At 32.0% G+C, this 27118-nt stretch overlaps 1 protein-coding gene across 3 annotated transcripts; it reads right to left on the minus strand.

Moving 5' to 3' along the window:
• Positions 1 to 5901: 5901 nt before the first annotated feature.
• On the minus strand, positions 5902 to 25095 carry LOC129920723 (protein lap1). Of its 3 annotated transcripts, none has more exons than XM_056002281.1 (8): positions 24823 to 25095; positions 14685 to 14857; positions 14376 to 14583; positions 11805 to 11940; positions 11448 to 11737; positions 8861 to 11236; positions 8617 to 8679; positions 5902 to 6843 (listed from the first exon to the last, which is right to left on the minus strand). In XM_056002281.1, exons 3-8 carry the CDS (start codon positions 14526 to 14528, stop codon positions 6670 to 6672), a joined length of 3192 nt encoding a protein of 1063 aa, XP_055858256.1. In that variant the 5' UTR covers positions 14529 to 14583; positions 14685 to 14857; positions 24823 to 25095; the 3' UTR covers positions 5902 to 6669. The 3 variants fall into 3 exon arrangements, with proteins under 3 accessions (XP_055858256.1, XP_055858255.1, XP_055858254.1); XM_056002280.1 differs by having other exon boundaries at positions 14376 to 14624; XM_056002279.1 differs by having other exon boundaries at positions 14376 to 14857.
• Between the last annotated feature and the right edge of the window lie 2023 nt (positions 25096 to 27118).

The raw sequence follows: 27118 nt of genomic DNA on the forward strand, positions 1-27118 counted from the left end.
TCTACGCCAACAGGAACACCTAAGGATCTGGCAGGCCCACTTGGCCCAGCAGGTCCCTGGATTCCATTTTCAGGCTTCCTAGCTATAACAGAAGCTCCACTTTCAATTCTCCCCCTGAGCCTCTCGTTTACGCCCGTCAGCCCCATGATCAAGGATTCATATTTGGACGCTACATTTACAATACGGCTGCCAGCTTCAGGGAAACTAGCCACCAAACCCACGAGATCAATTTTAATCTCTGCACATCTTGCCATAACGTTGGCCAGAGTCAAACTTTCATCAAGGCTCCCACCCACACCAGACAAGGCGACAGAGCCGCCTGCAGTCACCCCCACAGAAGGGGAGATAGCTTGTTTATTCTTATTGGGCTTGTCCCCAGCACCAGCTACCTTCGCAGGAGCAGCAACCCTATCTACCTTTGGCACCGCAGCCACACCTGAAGCTCCTTTTGAAGCTCCAGATGGAGGCAACACCACCTTAGAGGCAACCAAGGGCACCGCTCCCCCGAAACCAGCTGTCACCACAGGCTCATCCATAAGGTTAACAAGAACCCCCATCTTCTGTGCGGGCAACCCGCCAGCAGTATCCCCCAAAGAGGAAGGAGGAGGAGAAACCTCTACTATAAATTTCTTCTTGTCTAAGGAATCCGATACCTCCGACGAGTTAGCCTTAGCAATCTCGCGGACATTCCTCTTCCTTCGACCCTTAACTACCGTGAAATCGTCCGTATCCATGGCAGAATCATCAACCACAGACGAATCAGAAACAACTCTCTTCTTTGACTTTTTTGACTTCTTCTTGTTTGGGTTAGTCATAACCACCTTTATCTCGGTATCTCTAATGAGATAGCTTTCTTTTATCTGAGGTTTAAGGAAAACCCCATCCTCACTCTCACAATCGGAGGTGATTCCGATCAATTTGTCCTCAGACATCTTAACATCAACACCACTTTAAAAAAATACATTTTCAAAAGTGGCAACCGTAAAAATAATTTTGCCTCAGTTGGCAACAATCAACCGAAAAAAATTTTGAAATTTTTTTTCAAAAAATTTTACCTCAGTTGGCAATTATGGTCAACAATAAAAACCAAATTTTGCCGAGGGTGGCAACAGTGGTGACAATATTATAAAATATTGCCTAACCAAAGTCAACCAATCAGAAAATTACCGATATGTGGCGAAATTTTAAAACTATTGAAAAAATATTTATTCAACCAATGAAAATTAAGTTTATAAAAAAAAGAGTAAATGAAGAAAAAAATATTGAAATAGCAAATGAAAATTAAGTTTATAAAATAAATGAAAATGAAAAGCAACAACCCACGCGATTGGTGGGTTGGAAATTTGGAAAATTAAGAGTAATGAAAATAGCCAATGAAAATTAATGTTATAAAAAATAAAAGAAAAAAGAGAAAATAATAAAAAAACTCACGTGATTGGTGGATACCAAAGCAACCACCAAGAATCACTCGAATTAAAAAGAAAAATTAAATTAAAATTAAAAAATCGCACAAATCTATCTAAACACAACCAATAATCAAATCGTTAACCGTAATCAAAACAAAGCCAAATCAACCGAATCAAACCGAATCACAAATCACTATCTCTTCAAAAAATTAAAAAAACCGCACCACAATCGAAACACGTCCTTTCACATCAAAGCTACTAAGTCGAGTCGAACGTAAGGGAGCAAACAAACGTGCTCTCAAAAATGTTTAATTGTTTGAGCACTTTCCTGACTGGTAATGCTCCTGCTTCAACTCCTTCGCCACCACCGCCGGTCGCAAAATAAAGTGTTTGTCCAACCACAGAATATTTTTGTAAACAAAACTGAAGTACCTTTTTTTTTATGTGAACCCGCCAGAACTACGAGGAGCAACTGAAGGCTCCATTAAAGAGGAGCCAGAATGACCCTCTAGGCGACCTCTGAGTCGCTCATTGACTCCAGAGAGTCCCATGACAAGGGCTTCATACTTTGAGGAGAGCTCTACAATCTTGCTTCCTAACTCAGGGCAGCTTGAGATTAGGCCAACCATGTCAACCTTAATCTCAGCACACCTTGCCAAAACACTGGCAAGATTTAGAGTCACTTCAAAACTCTTACCAGGCACGGCGGCTTTAAAGCTGCCCTGAGCTCCAGACACCTCCTTCTTATTCTGACTCTTGTCAGATACAGGCATCTTAGGGCATTTGGCAGCCAACAAATTAAGAGCTGAGTCCACCGGAGAAGTCTCCACCAATGAAGGAGCCACTGCAGCCAGATCTTCCTTAGGAGATCCAACCTGAGGCCCTCCCACCACAGAGGACTCCACCGGGGGAGTCATCACACCATTTGCAATTCCGGCTGCATACCACCCTCCTCAGAAGAAGGAGGTGCCTCAAAAACAAAATCTTTCCCACAACATCGGGGTTGGAGTTTCCCGATTCACCCCCATCCTTGACAACGCTACACGGAGAAAAAATAAGGTATGAACCACCTTATTTCTGGTAAATTTAACTTTAATGTAAAGTTTAAATAGGAATTACTCCCCAATAAAATGGAATTTACCTTACTTTTCTAGTAAATTTATAGCTTATGATTAACTTTACAGTAAAGCCTTTTTTTGTATGAATTTCTAATAGAAATTACTAGAAAGTTAGGTACACATTTTTCCTTACTATAGGGCTAAAAATACTGATTTTTAAAGTAAATTGAACTTCTCTATGGAAGGTATATAATTTAGTTACAGATTGGATCAAATAAAGTCAATTTCATTTTTATTAATGACATTTTTCTAAATAAAATTGTATGTATTTATCTTACAAAAATTAAAATAAAAAAGGTAATTTTTGTAATTATTGAAAAACATAACTAGGTAACACGAACTTAATCCTCAAAGCTATTTAGAAGTAAGTAACGTATGACCCTGTTATGTTTTTCAATAATTACATAAATTACCTAGTTTATTATAATTTTTGTAAGATGCAAACAAACGATTTTATTTTGGAAAATATCATCAATAAAAATGAAATTGACTTTATTTGATCCAATTTTTTTCTAATTCTTCATGAATTAATTAGATTGAATGATGTTAATGCATATGGAATGGATACTCCTATATAATTCTAACACAAGAAAAAAATTTGCTATCCGTAATTACGGAGCCAATAATAACACATAAAAGAACACAAAAAGAAATGAAAACATTTCACTTTTAAATGAAAAACACAAATGGGAAAAGAAATTTTTACATTTTATTTCTTTATTAATTATTCCGCACCCGGACACCTAAAAGCTTTGACAAAAAAAAAAATATCCAAAACAAATGGAAAACAAAATGGCAGACTTTTCAATGACAGCAATTAAGAGTTATTACTATGTATAGGGGAAAATTCCTAGAATTAGGTAATATTATTACCTTAGTGTAAGGTAAAACTTATTCATAGAATAGTTTAATTTGTAAAATATGTTTTACTAGAATCTTAAAGTGAAAAGAGTCATACACTTTTTTTGATGAAGGTTTATTTAACTCTACGTATAGAAAATATTGCTACTCGTAAGGTATATATACTACTTTATTTTGTTCACCATAATTTTCTTGTAAAAATTACTTTACGGAGCCAATAAATAATAGAGGAAGGAATACCTAGAGAGCCGACTCGTACCCCCCTTACCTAAAACACCCGCAAATTTAATTTCAGATAATCTCTCTTATTTTTCTCTTGTTTTCCTATCTGTGAATACGTGTGAAAAGTACAACATTATATATATATTCTTATAGTACTCTCATGAAGTAGAATTTTTTATTTTGCGTCGCCACCGCTGCGATCGCTAGTTTATTTTATGTTTAAACCTTATGCAGAAAATTGAAGTGCAGATCTACCAAAAGATGTCGCTAAAGTATTTTCATGGATTGATAGTACTATAGAAATATATATACAATGAGTACAATTCGTTTAATACCTTCCTTTCACCAGTAGATGTCCTCACAAATTTTGAATTTAAACATGATTTTGGTTTGTACATGAACTTGAATAGCTCAAATAGCTCACTCCAGACACCCACCTTTCAATAAATATGTACAGAAATAAAAAAAAAGGTTCGTGTTTTGAATTTATTATATTATTTTTTTATGAATTAATTCCTCTACTGAGCACTTAAATTGTTTTTAATTGTTTTGAGCACAACTCCACAGTCCACAGTTGAATGTGTTGGTGCCATTTAAAATGCACGGGAAAACTACCACATATAAGCACTGTGGAGTTTTTCCTCTCATTACAGCTTGTAGGGTGGAAGAGAAAAACCAACCGAAGTCGCGTCTCTAGGTATTCCTTCCTCTATGGACAAAAATTCCTGACCGCTTTCCAAATTCCCTGACATTCCCTGACCCAAATTGTGTTCCCTGACTTTCCAGTTTAGCGGACACCATGTTATAATTTTAATCTCGCTGGGTTCATAGTTCTCCAACGTATCTGCCTCACACTAGTGATCCACTAGCACTGATTTCGATTATCAATAATAAGAAAATTACGAGTAAAATTTAATTTTACCAAGAAAAACTTTCTTCGAGTACAAATAAGTTTAGATCAGTTTCAGCAATACATAATTCAGTTGATCGGGAACACGGGAACCCATAACATTCAAAAACGTCGCATTAAGAATAAAGAATCTACCAAGAAAATCCATTTTTTGCAGAAGCGATGGTGTCTCGTTATGGGAAATACCATAAACCGTTTTATGGGAGTACCCATATACTCCAGTCAAAGCGTCGGAAAAAAGGGCCTCACCTTGTGCAGAGAGGCACTGTGAGTTTTTATTTCATGGATCGATAGGGGTATATTTAAAAGGCTTAAACCCAATTTCTCACCACCTGATCATTTTTTTTAGCGGAGTTATTCACAAAAATGCATTTTTGGGATATTTTACTTCTAAGCTAATATCTTTGCTCCAGATTGTCGTAGACCAAAAAATAAACATACATTCTCTTCCTTATAATATTTTCTATCGTTGTATGTAATTTCATTGTATTTAAGTGAGTAAATACAAAATGGCAGCCATTTAAAGTAGAATTCTTGTTGTTAAAAAAAAAAACATTTTTGTCATTATTTCGAAAGAAGCTTATATAATGATTGACATTTTTCTAACCTATGATTTTTGACACCCACCCCACTTTTTCGCCCACCCACCCCCTTTCCCCCAATTTTTTTGTGGGCAATTTATTTTTTCCCTTTCATATACCATTTATCCAAAATTTTCCCACCACCCTTATGCTGCTAATAATTTGTTCAACTTTTGCCTTCTGAAAACCGGATTGGCACTGGTCTATAAACAAAAAAACGTCTTTGACTTAATATTACTTATTTTTTATTTGTTTCAACAAAAATAATGTACACTAAATCGATAGAAAATGTTGTAATGAATAATAAATGGCTTTATTTTTTGTCGTAGGACACTCTGAAGCCGAGTTATTCACAAAAAACGATATTTTTGGGTGTTTTCGCACCGGTTTTGCATGCGTTCATTTATCAATTGCTCGGCCGTCTTTGGTGATAAAGAGCTGATTTTTTCTGTAAAATGCAGGACATGAATAGGGCTACAAAATAGATTAGAAAAATGTCAATCATTATATAAGCTTCTTTCGAAATAATGACAAAAATGTTTTTTTTTTTAACAACAAGAATTTGACTTTAAATGGCTGCCATTTTGTATTTACTCACTCAAATACAATGAAATTACATACAACGATAGAAAATATTATAAGGAAGAGAATGTATGTTTATTTTTTGGTCTACGACAATCTGGAGCAAAGATATTAGCTTAGAAGTAAAATATCCCAAAAAATGCATTTTTGTGAATAACTCCGCTAAAAAGAATGATCAGATGGTGAGAAATTGGTTTTAAGCCTGTCGATCCATGCCATGAAATAAAAACTGAAAGTGCCTCTCAGCGCAAGGCTTTGACTGGAGTAATAGCAGCACGACAACCTATAGTTTCCATTTCAAAATGTATATTAAAATAAAATATGTATATGCATAGTTCTCAACGATTCGATAGAGGAGTTTTTTTTATTGTTATCCAAATCAAAAAATTAATCGGATCAATACTAAACAAAACTTTGAAACACAAATATTATCAGTTCTGTTTTTGTATTATTAAATGCTTTAGCTACTGAGTGAACTTAAATATGACAACACTTTCTCTTTTGATTTATTTATCAAATATTACACATACTTTGAGCTTTAAATATATAGATTTAATAAATTATCTTTACAAATAAAATTAAATCACTATTAAAGACCTGGCTTAGGGTCTTTACAATAGAATTTTTTCTAACTAAATTTAAAATTTACAAAACAATATAATAAATCTATATTTTCTATGTACAATGAGTTTTACTTATGTTTATATTCTTTTAAACAAATAAAAGTTATTCGCTAGATAGAATCAAAAATTAATTGAAATGGTGTAGTTTTAAACTACCTGGGTAGTGAGGAAATTAAGTTATGAATTCTTAATTTTAGATTTTGATTTGTTTTTTTTTTTTTTTTCTTTTTTTTTTAATATATTTGATGTTAATGTACATGGAGTTTCCTCTTTCATTTTTTTTTAAATAGTTGTAATGTTTTCTTAGTATAAGAATCAATCATTAATAAAATTGATGTTGTGTTTTATTTGTTGACATTTTTATGACTACGTACGAGATATCATAACATTTATCAAGGGTCCTGAATTTTCCAGAATTTCCTGAGCGTCAACAAGACCAATTTTTGTAAAATCATACCCATTGACCTCTAGTAGTTTATCGTTTGGGTGTAAAAGTAAAGCTGCGGATGTGTTAGGTTGGGTTCCACTCACAAAAATACCCTTTAAAAAAAACCGTATATATAATTATTCAAAAAAAAGGTTTCGAGTTCCAAACACAGAAAACCACAAAATAAGCAAAAAAACAAAGTGAATTTCGTTAACGGAAGTCTAAGAGCCAGGAGCAAAAATACTAACGCAATTTCTTAAACAACGGGTGTGGTCTTAGTGCAAACGAAATACTTGGGATAATACACCAGCCCAAAAAATTAGATTTAAGATTGGGGAATGGAACTTTACGGTACTTAGTAAATTCACCGCTAATTTGACGAAGAAACTAATGTTTGATCATATTATTTTTTTTTTATCTACAAATTTAAAAATTATTCATCAAACGCTTTTTCTGTTGTGTAAAGCTGCGTCCATATTATGTCGACCAACACTGATTTTTGAATTTTTGGCCAGCATGCTACTCGTCCACACTCTCAGTTAAGTGTGGATGTGTTATTTTTCATGTTGAATGTCAGTGAATTGAATTCAAGCTGCGTCCACATTATGTTGATCAACATTGTTTTATTTAGTTTTTGACCAGCATGCTACTCGTTTACACTCTCAGTTGAGTGTGGACGTGTTATTGTTGATGTTGAATGTCAGTGAAATGTCATTTTTGAATTCAGCTGCCATTTCACTGTCATCAGGCTGGTAGATTTACAACATTCTTTGATCTTACCGCCTTCAATCGTGTGCGTTCGGGTCAACAAATTTAGAGCAGCGCTATTGAGCAACACGTCCACATTTACTCCACTTTGTTTACCAAGCCTGTTGATCATCACAAATCAACCTAATGTGGACACAGCCTAGGATTGTACTTTAAAGATAAAATAAAATATAACTTTTTTGCAATTGTAACTTGTAATTAGAGTTCTTACTCACATTAGGTTTAATGTTTTGAACGCCAAGTTTGTCGTTTTGAATATTGAGATAGATTATAAAGCTCAAACTTGTCATACATCAATTTTGGTTCCACCTGTTTTTAACATTTTCACCAAAATTATGTATATATTATTTTGGAATGCTACAGGAAGATCACTAGTTTGAAGTAGATACGTGGGAGGATTGTTATATCCTCGAAATCGAAATCAAAATAGCGCCGAGTAAGAAAGAAGAGCAGGGTTAATAGTTAGGGATTGAAACTTTGTGAACTGTAAGTTTCATATTTCTATCTCATAACAAACATAGTGAAATAAAAAAAAAATTAAAACTCAAATCTTTGGGCATATACCAAGTTCCATTATGACTAGGTAGAGGTACTCAAGTCAGTCAAAAATACAAAAAAAACAGTAAAATTACCCTAATTTTAAAAAAATATGCTGGGGTGTAAGATGCATAAATTTGTATTCTTTACTCAGGAACTGCTTTTAAGCTCTGAACTGCCGCTTCCAACAAAGAGATATCTTTGTTAGAAACTTTTTTAAAGGTAAGAATATACAAATACAAAAATGACATGTTTAAAAATTGTGAATGCGCGCAGCGGGGAAGTGACGCAACCTAAATATGATTCACTATGGATTTACGTCCTTACAGCACAAGAGGACATTCTCTCACAGTTTGAGTAAAATCTAAAATGTAGCAGCAATGACTTTTGCCTTTTTATATGTTTTTATATGGAACTACTCTTCTGTCTATTGTATTTATCAAAATTGATAATAAGGTTAGATCTTCTGCTAAGTTCATTCTCTGATAGGTTTGGTCTATGATTTGAAAGTGTTTTGGAACCCTTTTTGCTATAATAATAAACACAAAACGAAAGCAAAAATACTAATAACAAATAAATACCTGGTTTGACTTTTCAACAATTTCGAATCCAATTTCATGGTCTCTTTTAATAGCAACTTGTTTCTGAAATATAAAAAAAAAATACGATAGTTTTAAATTTCATATCAAGGAAGTCAATAAGGCGAAAAATGCAAAACTGCGTTATGGGAAGAAGCCGAGTTGTTTCACTTGTTTCGGATAAGAAATTACATTTCTGTATAAGCCGCAGTTTTACAAATGTCAATACTAAAAACAAAAAACATACCACAGTTGGATTTTTATGAAGGCCAAAAAGCCAGGCTGTAGTCGATCCTGATCGCAATGGAGGCTTTAAATCTTTTCCAACATTAATTGACATACTTGTTGGAGCTTGAATACTGTCTGTTTCATCGTCACCATCTTCACCATTCCAATTCTGTTGTTGATGTTGAGACAACTTTGAATGCGATCGCTGTCCAGCTTCTCCATGTTCAAAGCTTTTTTGACAAACTGCTGGTTGTAAGGATAGTAAACTATTTCGTTTATTAAGACCATCATGGCAATCAAGAGAGTAGGTACGATTCAAAGTGTTATTATTGTTTTGATGATCAACTATACCAAAATCATTGTCATTCAAATAGGAATGATGGTTTGTAGTCAAACCCATTTGATTGTCATTTAATGAGCAATAATTGCCATCTTCGGATTTGCATCTACTTTCATCGTTGTGTCGTTCGTCTATTTCGACATTATTTGTTTCGTCATTTACAATTCCATTTGGGTGGTTTTGTATTTTACTATGAAACGTGTCATAACTCAGGAGATCTTCTCTTGATTTTTTTGTGTACGTCCTTGCAATGTGATAAGGTGGTGGTTTGCTTGTTTGTAGATCATATAAGCTATACTGTGAATGTTGTGAGCTTTGTTGGCTATACGAGGAAATTTTTGATGGAGACACACTTACTTGAGGCACGAATGACCCCGTTGCCCCTGAAATATCATTGTTGAGTTCTTCTCGCGATTGTTGGTTATCATACAGCAATGGTGAATGTGATGGATAGCTCTGTTGGTGTTGTTCAAGATACATTTGTTGATGTGGGTGATAGTGTTGATAATACTGTTGTTGAGGTTGAACCTGATTAGTAAATGCTGCTGTTGGTGTCGATCTGCCTTCTCCTACGACGCTTCCACCTGCACAGTTATTTAAATCTGTGAATGATGATTGCTGTGGATGACTATTAGGAATATTATTTGTTATCCCAACACTTTCAGTATAAATATTGTTTTTCTTCAAATATTGCACTTGAGGTAAATCACTTGCACCATTAACAACTTCCGAATCAACACTCTTGTTCCGATCGATAAGATGATAACTAATAGAATTTGGCATTTGCTGCAAAAAGACAGAACTCCCGCTAGGATTAAATAAAATTCGAGCTTCTTTAACTCCACCTGTTGAAGCTGATGGTGGTAAAGTTTCAGACAGATGTGTTTTTTCATTTATTTGACCAGAAGGTGAAGCTTTGGGAACAAGCATTGCATCCAGGTAGTGTAGTTCTTTCTTTTCCTGCTGCTGCTGCTGTTGATGGTTATTTCTCACAAGCTTTGCCATGAGTCTTAATTCCTTGGGGTATGGTGTAGGAGAGCGCATTAGACGTGTTGCCAAATTTTCTGAGCCTTTAACTTCATCTGCAAAATAAATTCTTCGCAATGGACTTGTCTCTGGGTCACTTTCAGTCGTAAATTGATTTCTATCTTCATCAGCAAAGCATATTCGGCCCATTGGCCGATTATCCGGTACTGTGAATGTTGCTTCCTGTTGATCAGCATAATATACTTTTTGTGATGTTGGATGTACTGCTCTCCCATTAAATAACATTTGTTGATCTTGTTCTTGTTTATGTAGTAAGGAATTAGTAGAATCATCATCACTACCCTCGATTGTTTGTGTAACATTTTGCTGAGCTGCTGCAGCCTGCTGCGGCAACATAAAGCATGTAAGATAACTTTTGGTGTTGGCATTTAAATATTGCAGTGGAACCAATGGCTGTGACTGATTATCACTAATCCAAAGTGCTGTGAGTTTTGTCAAACTTAGAACAGACACTGGCAGATGACTTATATAGTTATCAACAAGATTGAGCACTTGTAAGTTTTCTAAATGGCCGATATTTTGTGGGAGTTCGACAATCTTATTCATTCTCACACTTAATACAACCAGACTGTTACAACTACATATTTCTATTGGCAAACTGCGTAATATATTTTGGTCAGCACAAAAAAATCTTAATTTTCTCAACATCCCAATGGTTCTAGGAAGACGGAGAATGAGATTATGATTTATAACCAGTTCTTCAAGGTTTTCCAAATGACAAATGCTATCGGGTAGCTCTCGAAGCTGATTAGCTTCACATTGTAGGGTTACAAGACTTTTTAACATTCCAATACTAAATGGCAATGATTCTATGTCATTTATAGATATAGACAGAACTTCCAGGTTTCGCCAGTAACTAACTTCATGCGGCAAGGTCGATAGTAGATTATTATTCGCTTCAAAGTGTTTCAATTCCCGCAAGTTTGAAACGTTTGGTGAGATGCGCCGAATGCGATTTACATCAATCCATAGCTCACGTAATTGTGTAAGTTGGCAGATCACTTCTGGCTGTTTTGAGAAGACATATGGTTAGTGATAGCATTAAAAAAAGTTTAGGTTTCTTTGAAAAATGTTTGCGGCAGTTAAAAGTATGAAAACAAAAAGTAAGTTCAAATTTGAGAAATTTATATAATAATTTTTTATATTCAAAACATGACATAACACTAGATACGTTTTTCTTAAAAAAAAACCAGAGCCTATATCTGAAAATTGATCTTACCAGCTCTGTAAATTCATTGGCTCCTATGTCAATACGATTAAGATTACTTAAACGTGAAATAGATTTTGGCAGAGTAATTAAATTGTTCGAACGTAACTCAAGTATTCTTAAATTTATCAGACGACCAAAATTCGCGGGTAAAAATTCAAGATTTGTTTCGTTTAGTAAAAGTTCCTGCAATGCTATCAATCCAGTGATGGCATCGGGTAGCTTTTGCAAATTATTTAAACTTAAATCGAGTCGAGTTAAGTTTTTACACGATGTTATGTTTTCAGGGATGGTGGAAAGACCTGGAAAATGTGATTTTATTTGTAAAACTTATGCTTCAATTGTAAATGAATGGTTAATACAACTTACTATTCCTGGCTAAGTTAAGACTTTGTAGGTGTCGTAATGATCCTATGGCACTAGGTAATGATTCTAATTCATTGTCGTTGACGAATAAAACACGCATTCCTTGACAATAAAATAACTGTGGAGAAAGGGCACTTATCTAGGAATAATAAAAAGAAAGAAACGTTATCATACCAGTAAAAATAGGCTTTATTACTTTACGAGTAACAAAACTTAACAAAATCATTTGTTCACATATATATATACACTCCTTTTCATCAGAATAGGTACACAACTTTTCAAATATTCATCAATCGTTTGTCCCCAATAGTGGTGCGTGACCTAGCAAGGTTTTATTTTTTTTTGATAGTTTGAGATGTTAGGAAAAGCAACGGCTAAAATTATTTCAAAATGGACCATAACTTTCCCATTGTTTTTCTTGTAAAGTATTTTTTGGAAAAATTAACTTATTTTTTTTTTTCTTCATCACAATAGGTACACCCTTGTTATCTTTAATGTTTTTTTGTATTTCGAGCAAATTTACTATTAAAAAAAAATAAATGGACTTTCCTAAGTGTAATTTAAAATCATACTACCATTTTGAAAAACATGGGTGGATTAAAATCGCTAAATTTTGGCGAAAACACCTTAAGAAATAAAACAAACAAGATATTGTGAATATGATCTATCCAGAATTCAGATACAAATATTCTGGGGGTAAAAAAAATGAATCGTGGTAAAAAAAAAATGCAAAAGAACACTCTTAGACGAGTAAATTTTTACATGTGCTACCAGTTTTGGTGGATTAACGACAAGAATAAAATTGAAAAACAGTTGTTATTTGTAATTTTAGGACAGTAAATAGAATGGTCATTAGTTTTATATTTTGAAAAGACACCATCACTAAACCAAGAACAGAATTGTATGCTTTTAAGGTTTTTGAAATCGCTTACCACATGAAAAGTTGAGTGATATTTCTTGTTATTTTCGAACGAACATTTAATTTTGATGTCCTTGGTGAGTTTAACTATCAGTTTAACATTATTCGAAAGGAGAAACCATTTTGAGACCAACTTCATTGTTAAAAAAGAAGTGTTAAGGCATAGAAGAAAGTAATCAACTACGATGATACAAATAATGAATTTTAAACGCGAAGAATAGTCACAATTATTTGTAAATGAATATTCAAGAAACTTTTCCTTAATTCTCTCGTATTTGTGAACCAGTATACTGAATTTTTCAACAGGACCACGCCTCCTACCACAAAAAATGCTCTGTAAAATATGTATTTGGAGGAAGTGCAAATTTAGAAAGTACTTCAGTATCTGCCATAGAAAACAACCCTGAACCTTGTTGAAAATGTTTGGAAATGGCTAGCGCGTACTGATAAAATTTGTGATAGTCGATTTTAAGACAAAAATATTTCCTAAACCACCCTTTAACAATTTAGGGAAGAAATTCAGATAGATTTCATAAAGAGATTTAACAATGTAATTCCTGGACAGTTTTGTTATTTTTTTATGAATACAAAAAATAAAATAAGTAAAATACATTTTTAAGAAGAAATTGGATTAAATTCATTTCATGTAATCATTCTCTATGTGTACCTATTCTGATGAAAAAAAATAACTCAGTTTTTCGATGTGAAATGCTTTGCCATAGAGAAACAAGAAAAATAACCACACTTTTTGAATTATTTTTTTTTTTTGCTGATTTTGTTAACATCTTAATCAATGACTTGACATCAAAAAATTATTATTTTTCCTACACTGTAAGGAAAAAACGAATACTGAACATTTGAAAAGTTGTGTACCTATTCTGATGAAAAGGAGTGTAGATCTTTGTCTTTACTATGACTTAGGGTTCAGTAATAGCTATCAGTAAAATCCTTCAGTAAAAATTCTGTTTAGCTATTTTAAATACTTCTATTTTGAGCAAAATATTGATGAAATAAGTTGAAAGCTTATTTTAACTAATTTTTTCAAGAAACAATGCATTTAGTTTTAATTTTATTAAAAAAATCATTTTATAAATTTTACTGATGAAGTTTCATTTTACTGAACAGCTGATTGCCAAATGTCTAAAAAATTCCATTTCGTTTTCTGATGGCGTTTCATTTTTTTACTGCTCCGGTACCATCATGAAAAAAATTACTGATGCAATGACCAGTAAAAAAAATTTTTGGGGATCGAATGTCAAATAAGCATTTAATTGAATCATTTATTTTCAAAACATGATAAGTCCATTTGTTCAAAAAAAAAATTTTTTGACTCAATATTTTATTAATTTAACAAGTTTGAGCTTTACTTTAAATGCAAATATTATCCTTATATATCAAAGTTTCTATTTATTAAGATTTCAATTCTTAAGTATTAATAAAATCAACCTTTTTGATGGTTTAACAAAAAATAACCAAAATGGACTTATAATGTTTTGAAAATAATCGATTCAATTTAATGACGTAAATTTACTGGTTGCTCTAAACGCTCATCAGTAAAACATTTCAGATTCCTGATGTTTCTATATTTACTGATGGATTTTACTGATAGCTATAACTGAGGCCTTACAAAACAAAAAGAAAACAAAAATACTTACTCTATTTGAAGACAAATAAAGTTCTTCCAGTGTTCTTTCGTGTTGCAATACATCGGGTGGTACATCAGTTAATGTGCAATTACTATGATCAAGAATTGTTATTATTTCTTCATTTTTGAATTTCCTACAAGGGAAACATTTCCAAAAAGGCATGTTGATGTTTGGTAGGTTGGTTTGTTTTCCTTTTCTTTTTGTTTTTGTATTAACACTTAACGCAAAACATATTTTATGTTTAAACAAATATGATTTCTTACAAGAAAGGCACAAATGAAGAATACATATTTTTGAATATTTTAACAACAATAATACCTTTTAAACACATACCAGTGTATATAAAAATATATATGAATAAATAAATGTATATAGTACTGTAAAAAAAATTTCTTTGGTTATGTCTGTACACCGTTACATTTTACTAAGTTTCAAATTATGTATAGTTTTTTTTGATAGATCAGTCTTACGAAAATAATTGTATTTTGAATCTGAAAAAAAGACAAATAAAATCGTTTAAGATTATTACATTGCAAACATCAAAATTTTATGAAGGATTTCAGGATTTTTAACGAAGGACAGATCATCAAAAGAAATTATTAAATGAAAAGTATTACGATGTATCCTAGTATTTTTTTTTTCGTTAAACAGAGTGACAGAACTTTGTATGGAAAAAGCAAACATATCCAAATGTAATGTAAGATATAGAAATGAACAAAGTTGAACTCAATTAAATAATAAACTGTTGAGATACATATGGCCACCTTAGAGTGGCTAACTCCAATTTTACACTCTTGACAAAAGTATTACAAATTAAAATATTTATAAATTTTTGAATAAATGCAAAACAATATAATGATTTGAAAATATCTGCTTCCGAATGTACGAAAAATTTCAAATTAAAAAAAAAATAAATTTGTAATTTTTTTACCTAAATGTATTCGTCTGTTTGCTGTGAACTCATATCTGTGAGCCAAAACTTGTTTCAAGACTTTAATCTGTTTAAGAAAAGCCAACTATCTGTCTAGTGTGCACAATCACTTCCAACACAACAGAAGCAGAATTCAGGGGTCGAATTGCCGGACACGATTACGATCATACGTTAACGTTTTTTATTAAATTTAAATTTATTAAATTTTGATGTTTTGCTAACGACTTAAGGGGTAATAACACCTTGTAAGGCACGAAATCGAGTGTCATTTTCATCAGTGTATAAAACAAAGGAGCAACATTATTTTCTTTTGGAGTTTGTTTAAGTATATCAATAGGTAACAGAATAGACTAATGTGAAAATTTTTAATGAGGTGAAATTTTGTAAATGGCAGCGTAGTTCAGGATGATAGTTGGAAATATTGTTGGAAATGACGAAAAAAGATACTGTAAAAGTTACAGCCCTTAATATTAATATTAAGTACTGCCGCATCGCAAATTTCTATTTCCCATATGATTTACATGGGAAAGATTGTGTTTTTGGGTTTGGAATTTTATAAATTTTGAATGATTCATCAAAAAGGATAGATTTAATCATTTTCTTGTATAAAATTGAACGTTCTGCAAAATTGCTGAGTAATTCTTCATTACTGTTAAGCCAAAAACATACAAAACTTACACACAATATGACATCAAATGTACCCAAAAAAATTACTCAGAGCACTAAAAAACACAAAAAGTCTTGTCGCCACCGAATCTGTTGCACTTAGGATTCAAAATTTATTGAGCAGCTCGGCACCTACTATGTCTATGCACACTAGTAAGCACGTGTTTGAATACCGTTTAGTTTTTGTTTTATCCTGACTGTACGAAGGGTGACCGTGTACGAAGGGTAACCACTTTCCCCTACAGTTAATTTTTACAATGCCTTATTGTAAAGTTACAAACATTAGAAAAAAAATGATTTTTTCCCATGTTATTTATATGGAAAATAGAAAATTAGAAAAAGGCACCTCTAAATATTAATATTAAGAGCTCATTTTTTGAAAGACTATTATGAGCTCATTTTTTGAGAGACTACTTGCTTCATATTTTCGAAAATATTGAGCCTGTTTTTTAATTGAAAAACGAAAGTTGCCTCAAAATGGCAAAGCCTAATATTTTTATAATTAATAACTTTAAAAGAAATATTGTCACATGATTTATTTTATCATAATCTTTTTATAGTTTGATATTTTCATGCGTAACAGGTTCCAGCCCAGACGTAAATTTTCAGCATTAAAACTCTTTATATAAGAAGAGTCTATTTTCTTAAATAAACGTGTAAGCATTTGCCTTATAGACACTTATTTTTAAATAATCAATTAAATTTTTCGATGAAATTTGCATATAATTAGCATATTTTGCATATATTTTGCATATTGTTGTGCATATGTTTTGCATATTTTCGATATGCATTAAAATTTGTTATATTTGAATGATAAAACGTCTATATACAAAGTTTGGTATCAGAATGATGAAAAATAAGAAAGTATGCAAAATCCGAGGTCTAGTTATGAGTTTAGTTTTAGATTACAGGAGAAATTGAAGTTTAACGGTATCTACTTGATATATGAGCAAAATATTAGCTTGTTTTTCTCAAGAACGACTCTATAGCTTTTGATACAATAATATGGAAACCATGGCGAATTGTCCTACTTTTTAATTAATAACATTTTTTCAGTGATAAAGTGATTTCTACTAAAAATTTTATTCAAAAAGTTCGTAGGAACAAATTTAAAAATTAAGAAAAATTTTCTAAATTTAAATTTAGAATTTCTTTTTGAAAAATCAATTTTATCAAATGGATTAATGATTGTTCTTGAATTTTTGGTTAAATATGTAAAAAAAAGGTGTACCTACTTAACATGTTCGCAGAACCCAGAAAAAAATATATAGAAACTAAGCTGAATTTGTTTTTGAATGAGTTTGTCTCTTCCTGATTAAAATCCTACGTAAGCCCTTGTCAACTAAACTATCGCCAATCATAAGTTTTGAAGGTGCTCTTAGAGGACCGCTTAGTTATGCCTTCCATAAACGTCCTGCCACTAAGCCACTTTTCGGATTTGACGACATTGAACTTTCAAGTCCGATTTCAATATTCGTAATTACATAGAATTAAGAAGTTGTCCAATAGGGCGAGGGTGATTCAGGAGCAATGTTCCAAAAAAATAGAGCGTGTAGGCTGTGTCAAGACAAGAAAAAAATCGTATTGACTTAATTTGGAAAAAAAATTATTAAAAATCAACGGCTACACCTACAATAACGTGCTATACCTTTTTGTAAAGCCAAAACCTTAGTCACAACAACGAAGAAAAAAATAACAAAAATAATAAAAAATTATTAAAATTATTTTAATTTTAAGTGGAGTGATATTGCAAAACCCTAGTCTTTTACAAAAATTGTAAACAAAGCCATTTTATGGCACATTCGTCACATTATGTCATTTTCGAAAAATTAACAAAAAACCAAAACTACTTTTTTCTAAAAAACCTCTTTATTTTTTGTTTTTACGTGGCTGGACTTGTTGATAAATTAATTTATGAAACATTAACCATTCGTCAATTATTTTTTAAACATTTAGACTTAAATAAGGATACAATAAAGTGATACAGTATTGGATAAACCCTGAATTGATCAACTTTTTTCATTGATTACACCTGAAAACTTACCTGAGAATTTTTCTTTCTATGTCTGGAGTGCTCGCCGCCTATTGATTCTAGTTTTAAGGGCCTTAAGGCAATAAAATTGTTTTAATTTAATGAAAAACAATAAAATAAAATTTGCCCAAGCAGTTCATAATAAAAAAAGGACTTTTTAAATCATATTCTTTTTAAAGGTTTCAAGAGAATCATTTTTTCCTAGATAACATTTGAATTCTTTTCCTTCGTATCTGCCTTTTCTTATCATCGATTTATCTTTTGGATGTACATTATTATTTGTTATTCAATTTTCATAAAAAAAATTTCAATTTTATTGCCTTAAGGCCCTCAAAGGCGGCGAGCACTCCAGAGATAGTAAGAAAAACTCTCAGGTAAGTTTTCAGGTGTTATCAATGAAAAAAGTTGATCAATTCAGGGTTTATCCAATACTGTATCACTTTATTGTATCCTTCTTTAAGTCTGGTTAATGTTTCATAAATTCATTCATCAACAAGTCCAGTCACGTAAAAACAAAAAATAAAGAGGTTTTTTAGAAAAAAGTAGTTTTGGTTTTGTTTTAATTTCTCGAAAATGATAAGATATTTTTGAATCCGGTTTTCTGTTTTTGTTTAAAAATAAATAAGAGCATCGAATTTTAAAAACTAAATTAGTACTAAATGAAATACAATTTTGAAGAAAATTGTTTTGAAATTTTTTTCCAATAATTTTTAAAAAATTTGATTTTCAAAATTAATTTTTCATAAACTGTGCCATAAAATGGCTTTGCTTAAAATTTTATTGTGGGTGTAACCGTTGATTTTTAATATTTTTTTTCAAATTAAGTCAAATTTTTTTTTAAATTGCCCCTCCCTAAACTAAACGAAGGGGAATAGACCACCACTCCCATACAATTTTTTTCCTGTCTTGACCCAACCTACACGCTCTAGCTTTTTGGCACATATGTAAAAACAAAAAAAAAATTTTTTAAATTTAAAAAAATTTTAAAAAATCGTTTTTCAAAATAATAAAACATCTGAAATCAAATTGCCCTCCAAAACAAGTATGTGATTTCATTTGTTTTATAGATGCATTTTTAGAAAAAAAGTTTCAAAATCGTTAGAGCCGTTTTTTTTATAAAACTAATTTTTTATAAATGATTTTTTGGAAAAAAAGTTTAAAAATAATATTAGTATGCAATTTGGGGAAATCACTAATTAACATCTAAAACCAAAATTTCAAAAAAATTCAATGTCCTTTTGATTTTTCAAAAAAATATTTTCAACATATTTTTAGAATTAAAAAATATTTTTAGACAGACAGATTTAAAGACAGACAGACTGACATACGGAAGGAGTTCCGGGACCTTCTTCTAATCTTTTACACATACAAAAAAATTAAAAATCGAAAAATAAAGTAAAGCCAGAATTTCGGCTGTGAAAAACTAACCGGATTTTTTAATGTTTATTTTCAAAGTTAATATTTTGTTCAGAAACCTAACCTTTGTTTTCGAAAACTGCTCGGCACCAACGAGGCTTGGACTCGGCCAAATTAAATAAAATAGAACTAGGAATATGCTCCTAGTCATTTTTCAAAGCTCCACGTGCGTTAGTTGCTGAGGTGTGCTTTTTCTTCTCTACCTGCCACTTAAAGATGGCCCACAAATTTTCAATTGGGTTTAAGTGGGATAATTGTTACGGTTATTCCAAGCCAGGAGTATTGTCTTCCCGGAACTACTGTTTTACGATCTTTTTAGAATTTTTGGCTTCATAACTTGCAGGAAGAGCCAATGTAAGGCATTTCTTTCTCCTTTTATGGAGCCAGTATCGACTCCAACATCTCTCCATTCTGGAATTGATCCATAATTCCGTTGATTTGGTGTAACGGTTTAGAGCCTGCAGCTAGAAAAACCCCAAACTATCAATGATCCTCTGCTGTGCTTCACGGTAGGGAGCACATTGTTTTGGTTTCAAAAATGTCCATGTTTGAGCCCCTGGCTGCCATCTTACAATCGAAATAGAACAAGTTAAAATTGCTTTTATCATTGAAAAACATATTTTTTAGTTTTGTTATCGAGCAGTTCAGATGATTTTTTGTAAATACAACCATGATGAAGTATTTTTATTTTAAGATTTAAAGTGTTTCTTAAGATCGTTTCATTGCCTTCCTTTTTAGACAGTGCTTAGTATTAAGGAATGACTTTTTTCCGAGCAGAAAGAGATTAAGACTAAATCTCTCATAGCCTTCCTTACTGTACTTGATGTTGAAGGCAGATTAAGCTCCTCACATATCTTTTTAGAAATCGCAAAAGGATCTTTTATTAAAAAACTCTTTATTCGCCTATTAATTTTAAGGGATATTTTGTTATGGTATCCGCCTAAGTGATCTGCTTCAACTGATTTTTCTCTTTTTTACTTTTTGACGATATCATACTCACTTGAAGTTGCAATTGAGAACATCTCAAAGGGATAACATTTTGTTTTATTTCGGTTTGAATGTGTTCTACGACTTAGTAACGAATTTTAGACTATAACACACAAAGCTAACAACTTTGTTTGTCACCACAAACAAAAATTGTACAGAAATGACGCTTAAAACCGTTACCTCAACACCGAGAATCGAAATCCTTGAAAAATCCGTTAAGTTTTGCACAGACGAAATTCTGACTTTCCTTCATTTTTCAATTTTAAAAATTTTTGAAAGTATTAAACAACATTTTTTTGTGTTCAAATTCCTTAACTGATATATTAACGATCTAGAAAAAATATTAAAACAATATTTTGTTCCAGTTTTGTGTTATAAAATTTCATTTGATGAAAATGACAAACAAATCCGAAATGTTTTTCACAACATTGTATATCGCAAGTAAAAATTAATATAAATTAATTAAAATAATGATAATCCATTAATAACATTTTTACTATATATTTTTATTTAATAAGAGAAATTCAAAATAGTTGCATTATTATATATTTTTAGTTTGTTTTGCTGAACTGCAATATTTATATTTTCTTTATTGTATTGCTTTCTTGAAATTCAATAAAAAGGCAATTTATTTTTTAATAATATTTGCAAATATATTTCGAGGTAATATAAACCTCATCTTCAGAATACATTTTAGTATCATTTGACGTTTGCAATTGTTTTAAAAATGTCTCAACACAATTAGCACTTAAAATTGTTGAAAAGTATTTTGATAAACGCATAAAACTTAATACCAAAATTCCAAAAACCACTTTTATGAATTTGTTGAAATTTTGTTTGATGGATTGCAACTACGTTGAAACTCTATTAACCGGGATGGTCGGGACCGAGCCCATTACGGATAATCGAAAATCCCGGATAATAGAACTTTTTTTCAAGAAAAAATGTATATGTTTTTAAGTTTTTATTAAAAAATTTATTGAAAAAAAAAGAAAGCAATTAAAAAATTATTCCATAAACGTAACAATTCACATTTTTGTTTGAACATACATTACAATATCACGAGATTAATTACAAGTATTATGAACTTTAAGGAAAATTAAAAAATGTTTGCATGTTTAGGTTTGTTTTTCATTACCACCGGGCTTAGCTGGACAAAAAAAAACGTAGTCAGGGCTAAGCAATTTACATGTTAAATGCAGCAACACCTTAGCCCCTAGGGCTTAGTTGTTAAGCCCGATGATATCCCTGGGCTTAAAGGTAGAACTATAATAGACTGAAGCGTCCGATAAAACGGAGGGGAAGCGCTTCCAACCGCACTCGACGGATGAAAACTTATCTAAAATTCAAAGAAAACAACAACGAAAACGTAGGATTTGACATAAGCTTCCGACTCCTTCTTCCAATTATAGTTCTGGGTTAACTTTTTGAACAAATTTAAATCTGTTTAGAATTGATTTACAAACAGGAAAACTGACGTTTGTAATGACAAAATTTATTTAACTAGTTTTTCTAGCATACATTTTTGTATCTCTTTGTAAAACATACAAGAAAAATACAAGAAAACATGAAAGCGATAAATATGAAAACTCTAAATTTTCTTTGTGTCTGCCGATTTCGGAACATTCAATAAGTAGTGCTGCCAAGATTTCCGGTTAAGCCCCGAGGCGTTTTTTTTTGTCCAGCTAAGCCCGGTGGTAATAAAAAACACATCTATTGTGTGACAGGGGATTTTACCCGTTGCTTTTCTTCGATTGAATTGATGTGAATGCGGTCAACTATCAGTAAATCCTGATATGTTGTTCCAGAATAATTCTACTTTTCAAAAAAAAAAAATAAAAAATAAGAAAATAAGACTCTCTACAAAAAAAATTTAAAATACTTTTTTTATTTTTGAGTGCTGATTTTGTATTTTTTAGTTAAATTTTCTTCTTTCCTGTTCTCATATTACGGATAGTAGAGTTTATTACGGATAATAGAGTTTAAATAAATAAATTTTGTTTATTGTCGAGAAAGAATTTCAAATATTTTCATCACGGATAATAGAGCGTCCCGGTTAATCGAATCCCGGATAATCGAGTTTCAACTACTTTAATTTCAAAGATAAAAATATAAGAATAAAAACTGGTTTATTTCTGGGATCCTCTTTAGCACCAATTATAGTTGAATGGGTTTAAGATGAAACAATTCAGGAAGCACTTCAAAAAATAGATTTTGTTCCACAATTTTGGATGACATATGTTGATGATCATTTGACTGCTGTTTTATGATCAAAACTGCTTTAGAATCATTCGATAGCAATATTCTATTTACCTATGAAACAGAAAATTTTGTTACTAACGAAATTAACTACCTGGATTTAACAATTAAAAGAAATGTAGACGGCAGTGAAGATGAGGTTTATATTACCTCGAAATATATTGGCAAATTATTAAAAAATAAATTGCATTTTTACTGAACTTCAAGAAAGCAATAAAATAAAGAATATATAGTTGCATTATACTTAATAAAAAGTTTAACCGCCACCTTTTCTGGCCGTGGGTTTGAGCCTCAGCAGTTTTTTTCTAAATCGCCAACTCAACTGAAACCACCTGTGCGATTCTATGTTATACGAATATGTTCTTCTGTATGTTCTTCCTATTCTTTGTCTTTCTGTGTTGTATTATTAATGTCTTTGTCTTGTGCTGCATCAGCCAATGAACTTAGTTTCTACCGCTGCAGTGTTTCTAGTTCGCTGATTTATCTTCGCACTAGATGAGATGTAAATGTGAGAATCAGTCACAAAACATTACTCAGTGTGACTCCAATTGGTACGCGCCATTCGCCTGCTTCGAACATCTTCTTTTTTGTCGCAACTTTTTTGCATCCGCATGAAAAGCCGCATTGATTATTGCGGGTGCGAATGTCCCACTTCATGCGAAAGTCCCGCATTTGCGGATGCTGATGCGAGTATTCGCAACATACCTAATGCATAATATACAACAGACGACACTGGCAAAGTGGCTGTTTAGTCGAAACCATGAATAATGAGTGAGGTTCTACTATGATATGGGAAGTCACTTCAATTTAAATAAAAGCGAGCTTTTTTTGTGCACGAGGGTGATCATTTAACGTTCGTTCTGTACATCTCCGATGCTCTCGTGGATTCCATTGTTTCTTATGCTCATTCTATTGGATGGATGAACTGGCTAGCACTCATGTGACAAGCTTTAGTGAAGGGTTAGAATGCCAAGAATCCATTTCCATCGACAGTATATGAACTTACAACCGAAGCTGTAGACGAAGAGGAAGAAAATTCCCAAAATATAGTTCAAAAAAGACAATAGCACCAATCTAAAGTTATCACCAGAGTATGGATAAGTTTAATTCCGTATTTTAAGCAGAGATATTCGCAATTGAACTCTGCCTCAAAGAAAACTTAAAAATAGCTGTGATAAACAAAAAAAATTATATTCTATCTGACAGCAAGGCCGCACTCCTAGCTCTTAGGAGCAATGAAGTCACCTCAAAGCTAGTATGGGACTGTATACAACTATTACACCAGCTTGCCAGTACAAACAGAGTTCAACTCATTTGGATACCTGTTCACAGCGGTCACGTAGGAAATGAAATAGCAGACATCCATGATGCCAAGAACATTCTGTGGCATACCAACAAGTACTGCAAAGTATTAAATAAATAAACTAGAGGCATACGGAAGGTAACAGACAAGCCAAACAAAATAATACCACACACGCCAGAACGAAACAACTCCTCACACTCACCAGGAGTCAGATTCGCATAACCACAGGCTTCCTTACTGGACACTGATCAGTAAAAAAAAAAAACACCTTAAGACCATGGGCATTACACTTGACGATACCTGCAGAATGTGTAAAGAAGACTGTAATTGCTTAATCAATACACGTCGACATCACCTCGGAGAGTATTATCTCGAAGTGGAAAGCATCGCCGCTAGTTCACCCAAAAACATACTAAGTTTTCTAAACTCAGGATTTCTACGTGAACTTTAAAAAAGAGGAAATCACAATAGGCCCATCAAAGGCCGCAGTGATAAGGCGAATTATTCCCACCTCTCACCCTAATCTTAATCTAAAGTTATGTTTAAATTCGCTTTTAGACTTATGCTTGAAAAAAAAAAACAAACAAACAAATTCCCATCACACCATTCACAAAAAGTGGTCTTGAAATTGAGGAAAAACTATCTCACAAAGCCGCACTGCATTGATACAAACTTCATATCTCAAATCTGAATGGATCTTAGTTATAAATGAACTGCACTATTTCCAATCAAGCTTCGTCCTTTTTTTTTTAATAAACAAATGCATATCGTGATTTATTTAATTACGGCACATGAATGATAATTTCTTACTCATTATTTACAAACAATAAACAAATACAAAAAGAACAGTAATAATATTTACCTTTTTCTACAAATTGGTTAGTGAAATGTTAAGAGTATTTGGGTCCCACAGTTGACATTGTGCATTTTCGGTGTTTAAACCGAATACAGTTAGAATAAGAAGAAACTTTTTACAATATTCATTCGAAGGGTGTAGATTGTTATTATAGATTTTTAACAAAAGTATATTTTTTGTGTTTAAATTTCAACAAAGAATGTACAAAATTCAGACAATTTTTTTTATCTATCAGAACTGTTTATGTCCAAACGATTGTTTTTTTTTTATAAAATGCTCAATCTACTATACTATATATACTTCCAATGCTAGATCGAGTTCAAATATACAACATTTCCAGTTTCCATTGAATTATGACCAGTTCACAATAGCCAGCAGGAATTATAAGATTATTATTATTTTCTAAGAATAAGAAGTACAGGAATGTGTGTTTGAAGAAACCAGTGCGGCATTTTTTTTCATTTTTACAAAATAGTGTTAGTTACACAAACACATATGCATTGAACCAGGGACGGAGTGCAGTAAGATAGTTGTTCGCAAGGCGCAACGTTTTATCTACGTGAAAATTTATATTTTTTATGAAACGCGTTATTTATGGTTTTTTTTTTTGAAATGAAATATTGGCATTAATTGGCTTAAAAGTGTAAAAGTACTTACCTAAGTGAAAATTTTTAAACATATTTCTGGATGGAAAACTTAAAAAAGCTTAATTTTTTTATCCAAAAAACAATTTATATACTCTTTTTCACATTAAACTTGCTCTAGCGTGAAAAAAAATAACAAATGGAAAGAATAATTTCACAAAAGGGCGCCCGGCGGTTGCAGCGCCTTACCATCACCAAAGAAAAATTAATATACATCCCTGTTTGTGAGGTTTTCAATTTTACAGTTCTGGTTTGAAAATATCCAAGAAAAAAGGACACTTTTATTTTAAGAAATTTTATTATTTTAACGACCTAATTCTACCAGAAACCAATTCTAAATTATTCTACTATAATCTTTTTATATGAATACATTGAAATTACATACATTCATTTTGCAAATAAAGTGAACTCACCTGTGAAAGGAAAGGGTCTCGGAATGGTTATAATATAAAAATAGTTTTGCACAATTTTACATAGCAATTAATTTTTTTTTTTTCACTTCAGATTCTTTGATGTAGTAAGCTTAGAACAAGCTTTTATCTACAATCAGAGGCTCATCATAAGTACAGTAGGTGGCCACATGATTATGACCAATGAAATTTTTCACAAATTTTTTACGCTAAAAACTAATTTTATTTTATTTTTTCTGTACAGTAATTATTATTACTGCTTTCTACTATAACGCTAGAGTGTCACGTACTTCCTAAGTAAGAAAAATTAAGAAATAAACAGGCTTGGTAATTTTCCAGGGATGAATTCCACAAATAACGCTCTTTGGGGGTTTTTAGCGAAATGCTGCAGAAAACCTCATACCAACTGGTGGAAAAGCTTAGAGGTGAGTGGCTGAGTCATTACAAGCACGGAACATAAGCTCATTCAGGTTAAAATAGAGTTCCCAAAAGAATACAGGCAGACAACCAAGTCTTTGAAGCTAAATACTCGACATAGCTTATGTTGCAAGATGTAGTAATCAAAAATATTAATGACTCGTTTTCTCGAGAATGTAATTGTTTGGCATTTAGCTGGGTTAAGTGAAAGGATTTTTTTACCACACCAAACATTCAAACTGTTAATATCGCTTTGTAGAAGGATACGGTCATTGTCAGACTTAATTTCTTTAAAAATCTTTATATCATCAGCAAATATTAGAATATCACTTGAAGTTATGCACGAGATTACGTCGTTTATAGCTAAAATGAATAAAAATGGGCCTAGGTGACTTCCCTGAGGGACTCCAGAGTTGGCTATGAAAAGATCTGAAAGACAGTTTCTAAATTTGACCTGATAGGATCTTTGGTTAAGATAAGATTCAACCCAGGCAATAAAAATACGTGGAAAACCAAAAGCTTTTAAATCATTATTGCTTTTTAACCAACATCCAAAAAGGAAGAGGTATTCAATTCAACTGTATTTTTTATTTTATTTTGTTTTTTTTTTTCAATAACTAAGAGTTATTTTCTCACTTTTTAATTTTATAAAAGTTTTTGCAATTGTGTTCAAGAATGATTTTAAAGGGTTTTTTTGAATTTGAATTACACTTTGGTTTTAATTCTATTACACACCAGAATGGCTTGAATGACAGCTTTGGCTTTATTTTTGACAGTTTTTATATGTATACAAAATAAATGTGATATACACTTATACCTGTACTTCTTATT

Source organism: Episyrphus balteatus, chromosome X, assembly GCF_945859705.1.
Source record: "Episyrphus balteatus chromosome X, idEpiBalt1.1, whole genome shotgun sequence".
NCBI classification, from domain to species: Eukaryota; Metazoa; Arthropoda; class Insecta; order Diptera; family Syrphidae; genus Episyrphus; species Episyrphus balteatus.

Coding starts and splice junctions, on each gene's coding strand:
- LOC129920723 (XM_056002281.1), bottom strand. CDS start 14,528: ATGCCTTTTTGGAAATGTTTCCCTTGTAGGAAATTCAAAAATGAAGAA. Junction 11,941..14,375: donor TTTATTTGTCTTCAAATAGA/GTAAGTATTTTT, acceptor TATTATTCCTAG/ATAAGTGCCCTTTCTCCACA. Junction 6,844..8,616: donor TTGTTGAAAAGTCAAACCAG/GTATTTATTTGT, acceptor TTTTTTTTAAAG/GGTATTTTTGTGAGTGGAAC.